We start from the raw sequence: 17,780 nt of genomic DNA, 5'->3' as shown, positions 1-17,780 counted from the left end.
AACACAACCTTCACTCAGGAGCAGTGATAGAAAGATAGATGTACTTTATTGATCCCAAATTGGGAAATCATTGAATGATTATAGTCTTTAAACTAATGATGATTGTTATAAGTGATATTAATAACAACATTTACAATAATAATATTAAATTTTAATTGACATTTAATCTTTATATAAACACAAACATGTCAATATGGCCCAAACAAGAAAGAAAGACTCTTTTTCATTAAAACAGTTAGAGGTTCAGGTTTGAAGCCATTTGTTGATTTAGGATCATTGTGGAGGCTGAAGTTTGAGACGCTGTTTACGTGATGACGTACGCCTGCGACGCAATGACGCAGGGACGTTGAGCGGAAATGAGCAGCAGCAATTCTTTCTAGAAAGTACAGTCGCCCCGTTAGCCGATGCTAGCTAGCTCAATCTGAGTCTGTGTCGGCTGAACACCGCCCGTCTCTGCACCGACCAACAACCACACATTCTGTGCGAAGTGCAGCTTTCGTCTGTGGTGTGTTTTCCGGACTGAAGCTCCGCTGGAGGTCGGTTTGCCCACGAAGTCACATTCCGAGCTAACGCCGCTTGTGCTGTGTTGTCCCTGGCATCATGTCCAAGATAGACTACAGTGTGTGGGACCACATCGAGGTGTCAGACGATGAAGATGATACCCACCCCAACATCGACACCCCCAGTCTCTTCAGATGGAGACACCAGGTACAGCTTTAGGATAAATCTGTTTTTAAGTAGTTTCTCTGAGGTGGAAATGATGCACATACATGTTAGCTGTGAGGTGTTAGCTTGTCTTCTTCCCCACTGGGTGCTGTATAACTTCATCATATCAAAATGATTGCATTGCAGTAGCTTAGCTTGCTGTACTTGGCCCTATATTTTCAAATAGTGCATCCTGGATATCTGTAAAGATCAATGTTGGAGATCCCTGTCTAGTCCCTGTGGTTGGGACTGATCTCATCATCTCATGACCTCTGTTATTCAGGCTCGGGTGGAGCGAATGGAAGAATTCAACAGCAAACTTGAAGACATAAACAAGGGACTCGCAGAGAGTCGACGCAAGCTTTCAGAGGCACAGAAGAAAGTACAGGAGCTGAACATTTCGGCAACAGATGATGCCAAAGCAGAGCTGAGCAAAGCAGCGGCGGAGGAGAAGAGGCTGAAAAAGGAGACGCGGGAGTGGGAGAAGAAGAGGGATGAGCACACCAGGGAAGAGAAGAAGATGCCGTGGAACGTGGACACGCTCAGCAAGGAAGGTTTCAGCAAGGTGAGGTAGATAAGGGGGGGGGGAGCGCCCAGTGTGCAATGACTTTTTTTGCAGTTAAGCTCAGACACAGAAAAGCCAGAGAGGAGTCATACCTCCAGTAGACTCTTGTTCAACATACAAAACATAACTTCGAGCCTGTTTTTGACTTGGTACCATTTGTAAGTTCTAATGAAGAAGATTATAAAACCACATTTATATTCACTAGACCCAGATTTTTATTTAGGATCTGCACCGAAATCCACACACTCATACACACCAGTCCCCTGAACTTGTTTCAGCAGGATCCATGAATTATACTTTGAGAAATTATTGAAAATATTGAATAATCTGGAAAAATCCTGGATCCGACCCTGAACAGAACTTGCAAAAAATGTAATGGGTTTTCCTGACATGTACATCATCTTTCACAAAGATTTGTAGTAATCAGTAGTAATAAATAAAATAATATACATTTTTAATGAGGGCATGATTTCCTTGGTGGAAACCCTGATTCACACTGTTTCATAAATGATGCCAGAAAAGGTACATGTTCTCAATAGCAGGAAACCAACACTATGGGTGTATGTAATCCTCTCAAATTATTAGACTCATATTACCTCTGCCAAGGAGGTTATATTTTCAATCCTGTTTCTTTGTTGGTTTATATTTAGCAGAATTATGCAAAATCTACTTAACAGATTTACACAAATCTTGGTGGAGTGATGGAGCCTGAGAAAACTCATTTAATACTGATTAGCATAAATGAGGAGATCCACAGATTTTTCATTGCACTGTTTTATGACAAATAAATGATTATTTTTCTACTACAAGAACGAGAAAATCACATGCAGGGTTGGTTGGCCTTGGCTGAGGTATTTGCTCTACTGTGTTAACAAACATATTATTTTGTGGTTTATCATTCAAATGTAAATAAATATGCAATATCTTTTTCTATTCCCCTCTGGTCCAGGCTCTGTGCCATCCATCCAAATGTTTTAACATCACAATATGGGCCCATCTGTTTTATTTCTGCAGCTTCTGATTAGAAGGTGTTTGGGACCAGTGTGCTTTGGAAGGACTTTTTGTTGCTGTGGAGCTGATTATGTAGTGAGGCTGAGAGGGCCGTTGTGTCTTCCTTAATGTACCACTTCACATTTTGTCTATGTGGATGAGTTGGTAAAGTGTTTGTGATTGGGGGAATTAACAATAGATCACAAATTAAACACACACTAGTTTAAGAGTTAAATGAATCTCTGAAAACTCAGATTTTGTACAGATTGGTTCATGATTAATGGTTATGTTCTGTCACTGTCCTCCACAGAGTGTTGTTAATGTCAAACCTGACTCTACTGAAGAGACTGAAGAGGAGAAAGAGCAAAAGCATAAAACCTTTGTAGAGAAAAATGAAAAGCAGATCAAACATTTTGGTAAGAATTTTAGATTTTATTGTTATTTACTGGATTATATGGGATACTGGTAATTGAAAGTAATGACACTACTTCATTTCTGTCTTTACTACAGGCATGATGCGACGCTGGGATGACAGCCAGAAGTACCTGTCTGACAACCCTCATCTTGTCTGTGAGGAGACTGCTAACTACCTGGTCATCATGTGCATTGACCTTGAAGTCGAGGAGGTAAACAAGAAAAGAAATGGCTGACTGTTTTCTTTTATGAATGCAGATTCCTTACACGCTATGATTTTAGGATGTCCAGATTATGCTCTTCTGAAAGTGTTTCCTTTTTTTATAGAAACATGCATTGATGGAGCAAGTGGCTCATCAGACCATCGTCATGCAGTTCATTCTAGAGTTGGCCAAAAGCCTCAAGGTGGATCCCCGCGGGTGCTTCCGTCAGTTTTTCGCCAAGATTAAGGTAATTAAATGTGTTTGAATGCAACAAAATCTTATTGAATAACTTGTAGTTCCTTTACAGACCAAAACATTCCAGGAACAATGGAACCAGAGGAGCTAAAGTCAGTGATTGAACTGTGAAGGCGGGGCTAGTCAGTTAAATAATGGCTATAAAAACAAGTGTCTGAAATGCAATTTTCACAAATGAGTAAATAACAATGATCTTGTTCTCAGATTTATTGTTGCATGACTCTGTTTTTAGTTGAGTGTAATGAATGAAAGAAAAGGAGAAGTGTCGGCCCCATCTCCATGGTTATTTCCTCTGATTCACTTCCTTTGCTTCTAATAGTACTCCCTCTTTCACCCACGTGACTCAACTGTCTTCCTTCCTTACTTTGCCTTCCTCTTCCTCCTGTCCCAGTAGATTTTGAGTCAGAAAGTACAGAAACAGGAGCAGGGACATCTTTACACCAGGAACAATTCAGCAGGAGCTCATTTTATTTCTTCCTCTGGGTGTAAAGCAAGCTAAATTCCTGAGTTCCTCAAAAGGTTCTTGGGTAATTTCCAGTGTAAGAAGCATAATTCATATTTTATTAACCAATTGTGCATATGTGTCAATTTCAGACAGCAGATCAGCAGTACCAGGAAGCTTTTACTGATGAGCTTGAGTCATTTAAGGAGCGAGTTCGCAGCAGGGCAAAGATCCGCATAGAAAAGGCTATGAGGGAGTATGAGGAAGAGGAACGACAAAAGCGCCTGGGGCCAGGAGGGATAGATCCTGTCGAAGTGTACGAGTCCCTGCCACCAGTAAGTTCTTTTTACGTCAAGAATCCTAGGAACTCTCTACTTTTCATCTTTTCTTGTAAGTTTAAAACACTTCATGCATACGTTCTTAATTGCAGGAGATGCAGAAATGCTTTGATGAGAAGGACATCCAGATGTTACAAGATGTTATTAGCAAAATGGACCCAACGGTAGGTTTCTTTGTTAATGCCCAAAGTTTTTTTTTAACAGTGACCAGTTGGGAAATATATTTCAGTTAGGTAAATGTTTCATTTTCTGTTTCACACATTCAAGCATTAAATGTGATGATTTTACATGTTTTAGGAGGCGAAGGCTCTCATGAAGAGGTGTATAGACTCGGGGCTCTGGGTCCCCAACTCCAAGACAGACGATGGGGATGAAAAAGAGGAAGATGCCACCTATGAGGAGGTGAAACAGGAGCAGGAAGAAGCCAAGAAGGAATGATCAATGTTGATGCTATGATTTGTTGCCCATGCAAATGTACTTACCCACTGTATTGCAGCTCCGTTATGTTTAGGACTAGTTTGCCAACCAAGGGTCAATGAAATATTATGTTTTAAGGGATTATGCGTTCAGTGATCTACATGACTTCATCGCATCAGAAACTCCTGTTTGGAAAATAAACCGCTGCTTGTATTTAGGTCTTTTGTTTGTTTGGCCATCGCTAAAATTGTATTCCTACATTTATGTGTATACACCTGTTGATTTTTGTGGATGTCTGCCTGCTTCATCAGTTTCAATTGGAACATTCTATACATTTTCAGGGGCCTGTACTTCAAAGCTGGATTTGTAGTTTACGAGGTAACTTCAGTTTTAATCATGTAATGAAGCTTTTTCACTTCCGACAGGGGTAAACCAGCATGGTTAACCTACGCTGCACTCCTGCTCTTATCTTGAGGTGTTTAAGTCTGAGGTAACTAGAAAACCAAAGTCGTCATTCTACAGAATCCTGAAAGAGACTAAAGAATTTACAATCAAATAAATAATAAAGAACAATTCATCGTCTCATAGATTTCAACTAATTTCCTATTCCAGACTTCCAGACTACATTTGTCCACTCTGGTTTTAAAACAGCTTCGAACTAACGGAGAGTTTATCACACTGACTAAATACATCCTGACTATTACAGCTTAATTTTAACTCAACAAAAATCATTCTGATTGCTGACAGTGTTGTTGCTTTGACTGTTATTATGTTGCTGCTGCTCGAAACAACATTACAAGAAATACAATCTAAGTGTGTGGAGTGGGAAAACTCCACACACTGCTCCACATTCCAATGATTGCAAAACAAAATTTCAGTCCGATTGACCTCATCACATATTCACCACATGTTCCGTCTGCTTTGGCAACAGTGTTCATCATCAAACAATAAAAGGAAAATACTCAGTAAGAAACTTAATTAACTGAATGTGCTGATACACAGTTTATCCTTAAACCTTTTACATTCATAATTTATTTCTAGCGTATTTCTATTCTACTTCTAGTAAGTGATCTTGTTGTTTACGTGTCCTTGTTAAATGTCATAACCAATTTTACATGTCAGAGTTTCCTTTCATATCATATAAAGTAATCATAGTTGTGGTAAATGAAGTGTTCAGGTTCATATGTGGTTTATGGTTAGGCAAGGTCAGATAACTCAAAGAAAATCTGGGTGTGTTGAATGTGCTTTGTAGTACAGGCCCCATGTTGTGTATTTGTTTTTCTTTGTCATTTCCAAGTTAAAAATATTTGTTTTGACTTTCAGGGTAATGAGATGATAATTTCCCCCAATGTTACATTTTCTACCAACTAGCTTTACTAAAGATTGTATTATGTCCAGCTTTTGTGGTTTTGTGGTTGATCTCTGAGTGACCTGTGAAAATCACAAGAATAAGATCCATCTGTTAGACTTTTTAAATAATTTGTGAAAGCATGTTTGCCTGGGGTTTCTAATGGAAGTGTTTGGTATTCATAAATGACATTTTCACATCATGATGCAGTGATACAGAAGGGCAACAGAGGCGTATGTCATTAATGTTGTACATTATAAGACGACAAACAATAAGCACAAAAAGTAGTTATGCCTGAGGAGAATTACTCACACTGGCACTGCTCTTTCTATAGCTTTATATGGTCAAACCAGCATTTGACACCGAGTAGGTACTTGTAGAGTTTTGGGGATTATTCATGGTTTTCGTCAGACAAATTAGAATCACAAGGTGAGCATGCTCACTTGGAACTTTGTTGATGTTACATCTGAAGCTATAAAAAAAAGATAAAGTGAAAGTTAGAAGCTGCTGTTGGGAAATTTTTTTTTTATTAATGTTTAATTATAATATAATAATTATAATATAATACACTTGATTTGTATAGCATCTTTCATACAAGTATGCTTCACATACAATACAGAGGAAAATAAAAACATGATAAAATGATATTCGAAATAAGGAGAGAACATAAGAAAAATTTTAAAATGGCTTTTAAAAGAAAACGAAATACAAAGAAATCAAATTTTAATAAATAATAAATAAATAGTAATAAACAAAAAAATAAATAAACACAGCAAAGAAAATGATTTGAAAAAAAGAATGAAAACAAGAATACTAAATATCAAAATCAAGAAGCGAATGATTGCTATGCCATTTCAAATCAAAGACAGCAAACAATACAGTGACGTTTATTTTGAAAGGCCGCCGGGAGTTACGTGCCTGAGCGCGCCTCGCTCGGCTCCTCCAGCCTGAGGAGGGAGTGGCCTGCTCGGTTTGGGGAAGCTGCAGCAGTCGGTGGTTTAGTTCCGTCAAATCCAGACTAACCCGAGACTCAGTGAACGGCCCGTGGGGCTGGGAAACACCGCGATGATGAAAATATGAGGTCTGGCCGACAGTTCTTCACCCACAGAGGATTTCAGGTAACTACAGACGCGCTTGTCACAGAGTGGGCTGCTGCGGATATAATGTCGGATACATGCGTAAAATACGCGAGGAGACAAGTTCCTGAGCGGCTCGGTGACGCAATCTGTTCGTTATATCGAATCTATTTATATTTATTAAAGAGTGGGGTGTGTTTGCTTCACTGTGCGCTGCTTTATTGTGACATGTCATGTAAACAAGTTGGACAAGGTGTAATCCCCGGAAGGCCTTTAACAAGTTTATCCAATTACCTGGTGTCGCATTTTAAATAAAGTTAATTTTATTCATACACGTGCTTTTTAATTTGTTACTATACTTATTTTTTCTAAAATAATAATAATTATGGTGTAAAATGAGAAGTATCGAATATGCTGTTACAGAAACACGCAAGATGTTGCCTTACTATTGCGTTTGTGTTTACGCACATGATTCGTGCCATTGCAACATCTGATTGGTAAAAAAAAGTCTGTTAGTAACGCTGTGTGTGTGTGTGTGTGTGTGTGTGTGTGTGTGTGTGTGTGTGTGTGTGTGTGTGTGTGTGTCAGTGACGTGGCTCACCCCCACCATGTCTAGGAGGTGGTGGTCCAGGCGGTCCAAGTCAGGCCAGTTTCCAGGGCAGGCTGAGCCTCCTCAGGGTAAAGGCGTTCATGTATTCCTCCTCTGGACCAAAGAGGGGGAGAGATATTTGTCTCACACGAGTGGAGAGGTCACAGCGGAGGAGCTGTGCATCTCAGCCGCTGAGGCTGTAGGTGAGGGGGAGGACAACCTTGACTGAACACACCCACACGGATCTGGATGAAAGTTTCTTTTTCATATGGTCAGCTATCTTGGCCTGGGCCCTTTGGCATCCCTGCTCACTCTGTGTTTTTGTTCCACAGGGATAACACCTCTGTGCCATGTGTTGTTTGCTCTGTACAATCCACTCTCAAGCTGCTGGTACAGTCCAAACCACATCTTCAATCCAGAGGAAGACTCCAGTCTAGTACTTCATTACAGTATGAGGTTGGTCCATGTTTGTGTAACACTTTATTTCCTGGCAGATGTAACTCACTGATTTCACAAACAAAACCATGTCATGTTTCCTTGTGCTAAGGTTTTACTTTCACAATTGGCATGGACTATATGAGAAAGAGCCAGTTGTGTGCCGCTATCGTCTCCGATCTGGGAGCAACCAGGGGAATTCACTTCTGCTTGACTTCACATCCCTGGAGTATTTATTCTCTCAGGTTTGTTCTTTAGTTTACTCCATATTAGTTCAAAGCACATACTGTAAATGTGGTGATGAAGTATATGACGCTAACCTCTTTGTCTCCTGTGTCTCCAAAAGGCTAAATATGAATTTGTGAATGAAGTGATGCAGATGGAAGACATCCAGTCGGAAGAGGAGCTAAGTCGCTTCAAAAATGAGAGCTTGGGGATGGCTGTGCTTCACCTCTCGCACCAGGCGATGCAAACAGGCTGCACGTTACAAGAAGTCGCAGAGAAAGTCTGGTAATTACTGGGAGGGAATGAATACGGCAGAAGTCACGTGATGTTTTAAAGCAAAAGCAATTAGACAGTAACAAAAACTAAAGGCACTTCAATATATACATTTGTTAAATTATTTCAAGTTATTTTCACTTGTCTCCTTTTATGTCTTATTTCTCATATCTTCTGCTGCTGTGACAACCCATGTTCTCCTTTGGATCCCAAAACCATACTCCTTTCTAATTTAATAGCGACGCAGATGACATTAACTTATCTTTTCTTTCTCCAGCTTCCTACGCTGCATCCCAAAGTCTTTCTCCAAACAAATTTCCAAAGACAACTTCCTGACTAAAATCAGGATCAATCGGGTGTTTGCAGACTTTGTGCAGACCTTCCAGCAACACACTGTGGACGAGGGGCGGCTGGGCACACAGGACATCATGTACAAGTACATCTCTACTCTTGAACACCTGGTGCCACGGTTTGGCACAGAGACCTTCCCCGTGTCCCACCTGGAGCTGAGGGAGGACGGGGACGGAGGCAGCTCTTACCATGCACAGGGCGATTCAAAAGACAACTTCACAGCTCCCATCACGCATGAAATAATGGTGTCCGGCACCAAGGGGATTCACTGGAGGAAGGTGTCCGTTCAGAAGGTTTGGCAACATGTAATTTAAAGCCTCTGACAGGCTTGTTTTTGTCACATGTTGTGTGGGCTTAATATTCATTCAGTCTCTAATCCGCAGGCACAGGTAAATGGTTACTTCCGGAGTGATTACTTGAGCATGAAGAAATCCAAAAACCAGTCCAGCCAGTCAGATGCAACCACTCCCAACACTCTGAGCTTCTTCTCCGATTTCCCTGAAATAACACACATCTCCCTCAGTGGCGCTAATGTGTGCATTAGCACTCAGGACAATCGGTGCATGGTGAGATCACTGGTTTACTCCTTTTATGTAAAAGCAAAAGCCTTGATGCATTAATATAATTGGTAAATGTGCTTGTGATGCATTAGTCTAATTGATATACTGTATATTTCTCATTCTACTGGTCAGATTGTTCAGTCCTTAAAGTGTCTGAATGTATTGTACAAAAAGCACGAGTGCCTTGATTTCTCATGTGTTGTGCTTTGGGTTCTGGTTGCACTCAGGGAATGGTATTATGTTTTGAATGTGCATGTGTCTGTAGGTGGGAGCTCTGATTGTAAGCTAGTGGTGTTTTTCTGTATGTGTATGTAGGTGGTTCAGATGAACTCCAGCCAGGAGGCGCGTTCCTTCATCTCACTCCTGGATGGATACTACCGGCTGACTGCAGACGCCCACCACTATCTTTGTCATGAAGTGGCTCCCCCAAGGGTAGTGCTGAGTGAAGCAAATGGACTGCATGGACCTATGCAGTGAGTTTTTCCCTCTTGCACATGCATACACAGACACAAACGGGCTATAAAGAGACACGTTGCGTTATATCACAAGCTCTGGTGTGTTTCCAGTGATGATTTTGTGCTGCTGAAGCTGAAGAAAGAGGCAGCAGAAGAGGGAGCTTTCCTTGTACGTTGGAGTGCTCTGGACTATCGCCGCCTCATTCTGGCTGTGCTAAACAAAGATAAAGTAAGTCAACACCCACTCTCCTCCCTGGGAATTGTTGTGGAAGTGCAGTGGTGGTGAAGGTTTTCAGTCCCTGTGTGTGTACACTTGTGTTCATGCATGGCTCACAGGACGGATCGAGACTGAGCCACAAGCAGTTTCGGATCCAGCACAAGGAGTCGATGTTCTGTCTGGAGGGCTGGGACCAAGAGTTCTCCAGTGTGAAGGAGCTCACAGAGAGCCTCAAGTCCTTCATGCTCAAGTCTGGACCAGACAGCTTCACTGTGAAGAAATGCTGTTTGCCAAGACAAGCAGGTTTGTGCCTGTTGGACATCTCTATTTTGGACATCTTTTGCTTTATTCAAACATCCTCCAGTGTATTTTGAAGATCATCCTGCGACTCAGGCTACCTCCATATTAATACGTTTTCATTTTAAAATCAAAATGACCTCTGTAGTTGAGCATTTTGGCTCTGTTAACAACCATTAACGTACACTGGGAATGTGAGTTCCATTGTGAACAGGAAGCAGATTGTCCACAGCAGTCGGTTGCTGACTCATAGAAAATACTATGAACTAGAAACAACAAGGGTAAAGAGTAAGGCGAGGGATTTGTTTTCTTGTACAGAAGACGAGATGGAACTGTAAGTGTTCAAGTTTTGGCTGGTAGTTGAGTCTGACTGAGGAGAACCAATCAGGAAGAGAATGCGGGTGACGATCATATTACCACACACCCCCAGAGTTCTCACGCTGAAAACATAGCAACAGTGATGTAGTGCAGATGTAGCCTCTGTGCCTAGTGCTGTAGGATATTTATTTTCTTGTATCATTTTTTTAATGCGTGATGCAGAACTGTCCAACCTTCTGGTGATGAGGAAAGGTGTCGACCGGGTAAAACCTGACCCCTTGTCCCTGAACTTGACCCAGCTTCGCTTCCACCAGATCAAGGACAGAGAGCTTGTACAGGTGACGGCACCCACTTGTCACTTTACCTCACCACGACCATCTCTTTCACCTTATTACTGACTAGATGGGTGTTGCGTATTTTTGTACAGGAACAACATCTGGGCCGCGGTACCAGAACTAACATCTACTCAGGCCATCTTGTGGTGCAGGGAAGAGGTGGCGACAACGATGACGACGAGTTCAATAACAACGCCAATGACCGCAAAGGGATCAGAGTGGTTCTCAAGATTCTAGACCAAAGCCATAAAGATATTGCACTAGTAAGCCACTAGTCTCTCAAAAAAATATAGTTTGTCAAATCCAAACAAATATTAACTAGAATTGCACTCAACAGAGTGGATACCTCCACCAAGGCCCAACAGTCACATTTAAATTCACTAGATCTCGGCAAATCAGCAAAAAATGTTGAACAATTACCCCCAGTGTTAAAGAAATTGAAAAATCGCCCCCTGACCTGGATCCACACCAAAATTTTCTGAGTTCTCTCCTGACCCACATCCTCCCAAGGTAATCTATCTAGCAGTTTTTTGCGTAATCCTAACTAACAGACAGGTAGACAAACAAACACAGACAAAAACATAACCTCCTTGGTGTAGGTATGCTCATATATTTGATGCTCGCTCTTTCATAACTCCCTCTTATTTCTTTCTTAGGCATTTTTTGAAACCGCCAGTCTCATGAGCCAGGTATCCCACAGTCACCTGGTGTTCGTGCATGGCGTGTCTGTCAAAGGATCTGAAAGTAAGTGACGTAACACCTCAGCAAACTTACTTCTGCTTTTAGGCATTTGTTGAGCCTCTGTAGTCATATCTGTAATTCTAGCACCAAGTGAACCATGAATCAAATGCAAACCCACATTCAGCCCTTTGTGCTTTAAAGAGGATGCTACTTACATTTTGCTTGTGGCTCTGAGCTGACACTTGACCTCTCAGACATATTCCTGTCTTTGCAGACATCATGGTGGAAGATTTTGTGGAGTTTGGGCCCTTGGATGTTTTCCTTCGCAAAGAAAAGGCATCAGTGACCCCGCAGTGGAAATTTATTGTTGCCAAACAACTTGCAAGTGCTCTCAACTATCTTGTGAGTTCAAACACTCTTTTGTTTGTTGGTATGCTACAGATTTGAATGTATTCCAATTTACTGGAATGAACACACAGCCTAGTCATCATTGAAGGGAAGAAACGCCTCGAAATAGTCTTACACAATGAGAGAGCAGGCGATTTGAAATGTGTTGAAAGACAGAGTCAGATAAAGCAGCTTCTCAACAGTTTTTGAATTTTACTCAGGAAAAACCCGAAAATATAATTGCAGCACAACAACTACATGTTCCTAAAAGACTAAAATAGTATGTGTTAAACAAATTTGAATGACACTTTGCATCGAAATAGCTCACAACAGCGCCAATTTCACTATTGCAGGAAAGCAAACGGCTGGTTCATGGAAATGTTTGTGCCAAGAACATTCTGGTGGCACGGAAAGGTCTGGAGCCGGGTACTACACCTTTCATCAAGCTGAGCGATCCAGGAATTGCCCTGAGTGTCCTCTCACGGGATGGTCGGTACCTGCAACTTACTTTACACAGATTAAGTTCACTTTACTGAAAAATATATTTCTGTACAGTTCTGCCTTGTTTCAATCAGATTCAGGAAACTGGAACCTTCAACCAGACCATTTCATGTGACTCTGTTTCCTGTATATTGTAGTGTTAACATTGTGTCATCTAAGAGCGTCTGAAATAAAGGAATCAAACTCAAGAGGTGTCAGATCAACCACCCTTGGTTTGTGTTTAATAGAGTGTATGAAGAAGAAACCCTTTTTTTAAAGCTGCTGATATTGACTACACATAGAAAACTAAATGTGTAGATTCTTCAGGTACATTTTTGATATAAAACATTTGTTTTTATTTAATTTGGGTCTTTTGAATAAAATAAGAGCAACGAAAGGTGTTTCTACTTATTCTTCTAACTCTCTACTTTTGTAAAAAAAAATCTGTTTTCTAACTAAATTCTGTGCTTTCTGGGGTTCGAAATCAGCCTCACACAATACTCTACATGTTGCCTCTGTTTTTATTTTTGCCACTCTGCGTTATAGAGCGTCTTGAGCGTATCCCATGGATTGCCCCTGAGTGTGTCGAAAGTGGTGCCCTCATCGGCAATGTGGACCAGTGGAGCTTTGGTGTCACTCTGCTCGAAATCTGCAACAACGGCGATCTTCCCATGAGTAGCAGTGCATTGTCCGAGGTAAACCCATATTGTAGGTCCAGTGTGTAGAAATTATTGGGACATGTCGGCAGATCTTTCATATAATTGTGCTTTTATTAGTAAATAATCGCCTTAAACCAAACAGTGGCTCTTGAGAGGTTCTTTTGTGTTTTTATGCCTGGCAGGGAAGGGGAGGGTGAGAGAAGGGGTACCATACCATCACCACTAGATGCCACTAAATCCTACACATCGACCCTTTAACCTCTTTTTATCCTGAACCACCCTTTTAATTCCTTTGACACTTTAATTCTAACGTCAGAACTTTTCACCCCCAACAGAAAGAGCGCTTCTATCAGCAAAAGGGCCGCTTAGCTGAACCATCCTCCCAGGAACTTGCCAGCTTCATCAGCATGTGTCTGACCTACGAGCCTTTGGAGAGGCCTACGTTCCTCACTGTGCTTAGAAAGCTCACAGAAATCATGACCAAAAGTGGGTTTTTACTTACCCTCACACTGCCTTTTGTTTTTTTGTCTTTCAATATGTCCAGTATAAGTAATAAACATGTGGGTTTTTTTCTGGACACAGATCCTGATATATCTCCCAGTGAAACTCTCACTGACATAGACCCTAGCATTTTCCATAAACGCTACCTGAAGGAGATACGTGAATTAGGGAGTGTGAGTCCCTCTACCACATTATGAATGGTTCTCTATTTTCTGTATGTTGAGAATAATCCACGGCTAATTGTTCTGTCTCCAGGGTCACTTTGGAAAGGTTATTCTGTACCTGTACGACCCAGCCAATGACGGGACTGGGGAGTGTGTGGCGGTGAAGTCCTTGAAACAAGAGAATGGGCATGCGCCTGATGGCTGGATGAAGGAGATAGAGATTCTGAAGTCTCTTTATCACAGCAACATTGTCAAGTACAAGGGCTGTTGTACTGAACTGGGTGAGTCCTCGGCTGTCTGCTTCAGCTACGTTTATTGAAATATACATCAACGTGCAGTGTCTGCATGTGCAAACGAGTGTTCAGTAGCTCCCTTTTCACTTGCAGGAAAGATCATTCAGGGAATTGATTTTGTTCCCTGCTGTTCCTCTGTAAATAATGAAAATCTTGTCGAAGTGAAACGCTGTTTCCATTATATGTCAATATGTTGAGCTTTCAACACACAGTGTACTGAGCCTGACAGCTTCTCCATAACACGGATAAGCAGCAGGTCATTCCAGCCTTTGAAATATAATGGGAACAGGAGGATAAAAGCAATGTTACTTTGTCCATTGACAGGAGGACAAGTGGTGCAGCTAATAATGGAGTACCTTCCTCAGGGGAGTCTGCGAGACTACCTTATCAAACGTAAACTGGGTGTGCCACAATACCTTATGTTTGCTCAGCAGATCTGTCAGGTGAGTTTAGATACTTTCTTAGTTTGAGTGTATCGTCTCCTTTTCAACTCTTAATGTTGCACAGATGTCACAGGTGTCGGGTTGAGGACTCCTTCAGATGAAGACAAGACAGCTGCCTGAGAGATAATCCATCATATTATGTTTTAATTTCATTCTGTAGTGCTTAAGGTCTTTTTTTATTGTCATTAATTTGTTGTATATTACAGTCAGTATCCAGGAAAAATACCAACCAGGAAATAATCATTCAATATGCTGTTTATCACATACTTGCATTTTTTTAGCTAGTCAGTTAATCAAGACATTGTATAATTCGAATTTATTTGATTGACTTTATATTTCTTGATATGTATTCACTCGGTTTTAAATTCACATTTGACCCTTCTTAACAATTGTACCTGTCTTTTCTCTCTGTTTTAAAGGGAATGGAGTACCTACACACAAAGCGATACATCCATCGAGACCTAGCTGCCCGTAATGTTTTAGTGGAAAATGACACTTTGGTGAAGATTGGAGATTTTGGTCTGACAAAATACATCCCTGAAGGCGAAATATACTACCGTGTCCGGGAGGATGGGGACAGTCCAGTGTTCTGGTGAGTTCATGCAGCATTTACCATAGACTGTAAATAAAGATGGTTGACGTGTCTCCACTTCCTCTTACTACATAGATATCCCAGATACAGACGTTTGCCATCATCTGATTGTGACAGTATTTGCAGTAGTGATAGTGAAGTGGAGCCGCAGTACTGAAGTCTAACTGATATACGTGTTTGAACAATTTCAGTCTCAGCTGTCATTCGCGATGCATTATCCCGTTTGTATAGAATCAAATAACAAATTAAAAACACAATTATCACCTAGCATGGAGGAGGTGGGTTTTATGATCTATACTGCAGCCAGCCACCATCAATCAAGAAGGACGATTAATATGTTTTGGCTTCACTTCTGGGAGCAGTCATGTCGTCCATCTTTATATCCAGTCTGTACTTTTCACACAGGCATTTTACTCTTGTTTTCAGCGTGCTCAGTTTCTTGTTCCTTGCCTCTGGCCACTTCACTGTGTTTTTTCTCTATACAGGTATGCCATTGAGTGCCTGAAGGAGAACAAATTTTCCTTTTCATCCGACATTTGGTCCTTTGGTGTTACACTGTATGAGATCCTTACCGGCTGTGACCCAAATCAAAGCCCTCCAACAGTACGTAGTCTCTGTTCTTTTAAATCGAGCTTGAAACTGCGTATGTTTTCATGTGAGACAAACATTTTGAATCCTTGTATTAAGTGTGTAGTGAATCCTTCTTTTTTTGTAGAAGTATTTCGAAATGATGGCGGCACCCAAAGAACCGATGACTATGATGGTGCTCATAAAACTGTTGGAGAAATCCCTGCGATTGCCTTGTCCCAAAGAGTGTCCACATGTGGTAATATTACATGCTCATTGTTTAAAGTTGACATGTGGCATGATGAGGAGCCTGCCTCTCATATTTCCTTTTTTTACCAACAGGTGAAAAAATTGATGGAAGAGTGTTGGGCTGCGAAGCCCACACTACGGCCGTCATTCACATCCCTCATTGAAAGGTTGAAGACTATTCGCCAAACATATGACTTTTCTCTGTTTCAGAATTGCTCATGAATTAGCTGAATATCTATATGTCAACATGTCATCACTTTGCAGCTATGGCAACCACCTATTACCTGGTAACCAGTAATGTGTTTCCTGCTCTGCATTGCCTGCTGCCTCTATTTACATTGATGTCTTTTTGATACAACCACTGCTGTCCTCTTATATGTGATATTTACACAATTATCCATTCAACTGGTATGTGTTTTTTTCCTGGCTAATGAGTTGAATTTCGAGGGGAAAGATGCAGCATGAGCAGGCACACCCCCAGTATGAGCTGTCATCTTTAAAAAATATAAGGTTTGCAAATACCAGGGAAACTGTTCAGAACAGGATGTATTTCATTAAATGTAAAATGTTATGTGTTTTGTGTGTGTTAACTTTGCATTTAATTTTGTATAAATCAAAACAAATTTAAAATCTAATAAACAGTTTTTAACATGTCCTTTTTTTAATGACTGAAGTAGACTGAGGCATGTGTCAAAGGAGTTGAGATGTATTACATGATGTGTTGCAGGATTTCCTGTGTGCAACACAGCACTTCTATCTTACATTTGAACTCATTGCCTCACTGGTTTATACGGATATAAAACTACAGCTACACTGGCACTGTCTAGTTCTTATAATAGAGATGTGGTCTTATATGCAAATAATTAATTTGTAAAAAAAACATTGTCCTAAGCAGATCAAAATAAAGATACCTGAAATGAAAATGTTGGAAAATGCCCGATGTTGCAATGCTAAAGAAAATGAAAGATTAGTGGAAACTGGTTCAGTTGTTTTTCTGTAAATAATAAAGCAAGACACAAACAAGCACAGGTGAAAAGATAGCCTCCTTGGCTAAGGTAATGACACATTTAACAAACAGCACTGACCCAGGAAATGGTTTATCTGAACCCCCGTTGGGGTTTTGATCATTTAGTGCCATTTAGTAACCGGTATCGGCCCCTCCAGTGCCTGCCTGCACTGCAAAGGCCACTGGAGGAGCAGAGATTTTCCTGTGGACACATGCGGAGAACAGTGTCCCATTAGCTGATACAAAGTGCCAAAGGTTCAAAGGTTTTATTTGTCATCTGCACAACAGATACAGTGTACATGTTGGCAATGGAAATCTTAAATCCCAGGCACCTCAAGCAACTCAACATGTAATAGTATCATAAAAATAATAAAAATAAGACTAACTAAAAATACATATACCAATACACTAGTGCAAATAAACAATAAAGTACAAATGTCATTAACTAGTGCAAAAACTAAAATAAAACATTATAAGGTGCCAAAAAAAAAGTTCAAATAAACAGAAAAAGTACAACAGAACGACACTAGAAATGAGAAGTTGGTGAGGAGCTGGAGACACGCCATCTTACTCTGTAGCCACAGTCCAGTGTAGACTTTCTGTGACTTCTTATTTTACAGTAATAGCGATCATCTAATTTTCCATCCTGGATTCATCCTGCATGTTAGCTGGAATTGGCTCCAGCCTCCTGTAGCCGTCAAAGAATAATCAGTATAGATAATGTATGGATGGATTTATCCTGCACACTAGAGAGGCCTATTTAACAACCAAAACTAAATCTACTGGTTCCTTTTTTAACTAAATACCATCTCATCTACATTTAACTCTAATACTAGACTGAAAATATAGACAATGGCTCTCTTTACTTACACAAACAGAAACAATTAACAACAGACTACCAGAAACTAGCAAAATAAACTGTACAAGACAATAGTGCAAAGGGGAAACAA

General features: G+C 40.6%; 2 protein-coding genes across 3 annotated transcripts; both read left to right on the top strand.

Annotated features, from left to right (window-relative positions):
- The first annotated feature begins 324 nt into the window (after positions 1–324).
- LOC109634315 (cell division cycle 37 homolog (S. cerevisiae)) lies at positions 325–5,726 on the top strand. The gene is made up of 8 exons (XM_020094736.2): positions 325–708; positions 989–1,270; positions 2,571–2,676; positions 2,771–2,886; positions 3,002–3,124; positions 3,727–3,909; positions 4,005–4,076; positions 4,210–5,726. Exons 1-8 carry the CDS (start codon positions 601–603, stop codon positions 4,348–4,350), a joined length of 1,131 nt encoding a protein of 376 aa, XP_019950295.1. The 5' UTR covers positions 325–600; the 3' UTR covers positions 4,351–5,726.
- An 808-nt stretch (positions 5,727–6,534) lies between these two features.
- Positions 6,535–16,475, top strand: tyk2 (tyrosine kinase 2). 2 transcript variants are annotated; one of them, XM_069524661.1, is made up of 24 exons: positions 6,535–6,795; positions 7,342–7,545; positions 7,675–7,798; positions 7,890–8,022; positions 8,124–8,287; positions 8,553–8,919; positions 9,010–9,192; positions 9,502–9,659; positions 9,753–9,870; positions 9,978–10,161; positions 10,696–10,811; positions 10,901–11,071; positions 11,465–11,552; positions 11,764–11,891; positions 12,230–12,365; positions 12,903–13,051; positions 13,351–13,501; positions 13,598–13,689; positions 13,772–13,961; positions 14,298–14,416; positions 14,836–15,008; positions 15,494–15,611; positions 15,724–15,834; positions 15,918–16,475. In XM_069524661.1, the coding sequence occupies exons 2-24, from the start codon at positions 7,362–7,364 to the stop codon at positions 16,044–16,046; spliced, it is 3,486 nt and encodes a 1,161-aa protein (XP_069380762.1). In that variant the 5' UTR covers positions 6,535–6,795; positions 7,342–7,361; the 3' UTR covers positions 16,047–16,475. The 2 variants fall into 2 exon arrangements, with proteins under 2 accessions (XP_069380762.1, XP_069380761.1); XM_069524660.1 differs by having other exon boundaries at positions 6,605–6,795; positions 13,351–13,689.
- The last annotated feature ends 1,305 nt before the right edge of the window (positions 16,476–17,780 follow it).

This window comes from Paralichthys olivaceus, chromosome 5, assembly GCF_024713975.1.
Source record: "Paralichthys olivaceus isolate ysfri-2021 chromosome 5, ASM2471397v2, whole genome shotgun sequence".
Lineage (NCBI taxonomy): Eukaryota > Metazoa > Chordata > Actinopteri > Pleuronectiformes > Paralichthyidae > Paralichthys > Paralichthys olivaceus.
Note: the sequence above shows the minus strand (reverse complement) of the source record. Positions and strands in the feature narration are given on the sequence as shown.